The sequence below is a fragment of the Propithecus coquereli genome, unplaced genomic scaffold (assembly GCF_000956105.1).
Source record: "Propithecus coquereli isolate 6110/MARCELLA unplaced genomic scaffold, Pcoq_1.0 Scaffold137, whole genome shotgun sequence".
NCBI classification, from domain to species: domain Eukaryota; kingdom Metazoa; phylum Chordata; class Mammalia; order Primates; family Indriidae; genus Propithecus; species Propithecus coquereli.
The window spans coordinates 1,363,212-1,365,449 of NW_012137969.1; the positions used below are offsets into that span (position 1 = coordinate 1,363,212).

Consider the following 2,238-nt stretch of genomic DNA (forward strand, 5'->3'; position numbering starts at 1 on the left):
AAAAAAAAAATTATGGAGAATAAGTTTTGATCTACTTGGCCAAATTGTTCAAAGCAAGTGGCTGAGTGAATTCTGCCAGAAAATAGGATAAAAAAGAAACCATGATGTAAAGATCAAAGAACAAAAGTGCTTTCTGAAGAGATCAATAAGTGAATATGGTTTTTTATTTTTTAAAAATAGCCAGACATGACTTAATAAAGCAATAAATTCTCTTGAAATTTAGTATCTGAATTTGGTTTACAAAATTCTGAAAACCATTGTAAAAAGTTCTCCAATTCTTTTCCCCACATTTCCCACTTCATGGAATCCATTTTTACCTTTGACAAGCGCTAATCTGCTAGCCACCTCTATTCATTTACTCATTGAATAGTTTTTGCCAAAGATAATAGTTAGTACACTCAGGAACCCGCCCAGAGTAACATGCTTTAAGAGCCAGTCTTCTATAAGTCAACAAAACAAAAACTCAATGGAAAATGGTCAGGAGTTGTGAACAGAAACGTCACCAAAAAGAAAACTCAGATGGCTAATAACACATGAAAAGTTATGTTCAATTTTTCTATTTATTGGGAAAATACAACTTACAGAAACAACTTTCACTCATCCGTCTGACCTTATCAAGTATGTGGGGAAATGTGGGTAAATAGGCATTCTCACACAGGGCTGGTGGGAAGGAAGGCAATCTGATGATGCCTAGCATCATCAACTGAGGATGTGCCTACCCCTGTGGTGTAACAAGTCTACCATCTACAAATGTTCACAGATACGTACAAAGAGATTTAGGGATGCTCGATTCAGCACTTTAATGTAATATGGAAAAACTGGAAACTTCCTGAATGTCCCTCAGTGGAGGAAAGAGTAAATAAATGAGGCATGAAATGTCAAACAGCCATTAAAAGGAATAAACTTGATCTAGATAGATCAACATAGATAAATATGAGAAACAATGTTGAATGCAAAAGCAAGCTGCAGGAGATGAATGATATAATACCATTTATGAAACTTTAAAAAATACTAGCCAATAGTACTAAAGATTGTTTCCAAATACATGTACATGTATGTAAAGTATTAAAAATGGACTGGGATGATATAGCAAATTACAGACTGCATTCTAGGGGAAAGGAATAAGACTGTTGGTGAGAGGGGACATTACCATTATCTGGAATACTATTCCTTATTTTTATATCCTTTTTTCTTAAATTTCCTAACATTAGAAAAGAGATTATTTCCTGGCACAGGGAAAAAAGTTGTTAATTCTGGTGGCAGATAATCTGATATGGGTGTTTGCTACATTACTCTGTTCTTTTTAATATGCTGCAAAATCTTCCTTGCCCCCAAAACACCAGAGAAAACTTTTGGAAGACACTTGGGAATACAGTTTGGTCATATTTTCATGTTGTCTAGTTTTTGCTTTCATGTCTCATCTCCTAATCTAAGCTCTTTAGTCCTCAGTAGATTCAGTGCTTCCCATAACACTAGTAGAATGCTGTGTAACCAGCTGGGCTACAAGTGCTTAGCAACTGAGATCATTATTGTGGTATTTTCTCAAAATTTTTAAGAAAACTCAGTAAATGCTGTACAACTTTAAATATCATGGCCAACTTAGTTTACCAGGTTCTTTATTTAAACAAAAGAGTACTTAATTTGGAAATATCATACTTAGCTCACATCTATCATCCTTTACCTGTGATGTGTCCGTTGTGCTCCTTGAGTTCATGAGCTTTCACCCACTGGCTCCCATTTTTCTTATAGATGTGCACTTCATGATTATTGGGGCTAAGAGCAATTTCTGGAGAAAGAATATAATAGTTAACACCTGAAGTTGAAATTGTCACCAAAAAAAGGGACATGTCACAGCTGGCATTTTAAAAACAGACAGAAGTAAGGAATAGGAAAGCCATTTTTAAAAAGTGGTTCATAAATTCACCCCTGAAGAATTCCTCTTAATTTCTGTTAGACTTTCTGAAACACTAAAAATAGCTTATGGATTCCCAGTACTACTATCATAGATCTAGGCTAGAACCACTAGTTTATCAAAAAACTTGATTCTGCTGATAAACTATGCCAAGTTCTCCTTTACAATAAAGCCAATATAAATAACAAAACAAAATTCTGTTTCCAAGAGAAATCTCCTGGACCAATCAAAAATATTATATGAGAAATGGATTTTTTAAAAAATTCATACAAGTTGAGCATCCCTAATCTAAAAATCTGAAATGCTCCAAAATCCAAAACTTTTTT

General features: G+C 34.2%; 1 protein-coding gene across 1 annotated transcript in view; it reads right to left on the reverse strand.

Annotated features, from left to right (window-relative positions):
• ARPC1A (actin related protein 2/3 complex, subunit 1A, 41kDa) overlaps nucleotides 1-2,238 on the reverse strand; it is a 59,599-nt gene that overhangs the window by 21,726 nt on the left and 35,635 nt on the right. Inside the window, exon 3 of the mRNA XM_012638892.1 lies at nucleotides 1,682-1,786. Within this exon, the coding sequence (XP_012494346.1) occupies nucleotides 1,682-1,786 (105 nt within the window). The remainder of the gene's footprint in view (nucleotides 1-1,681; nucleotides 1,787-2,238) is intronic.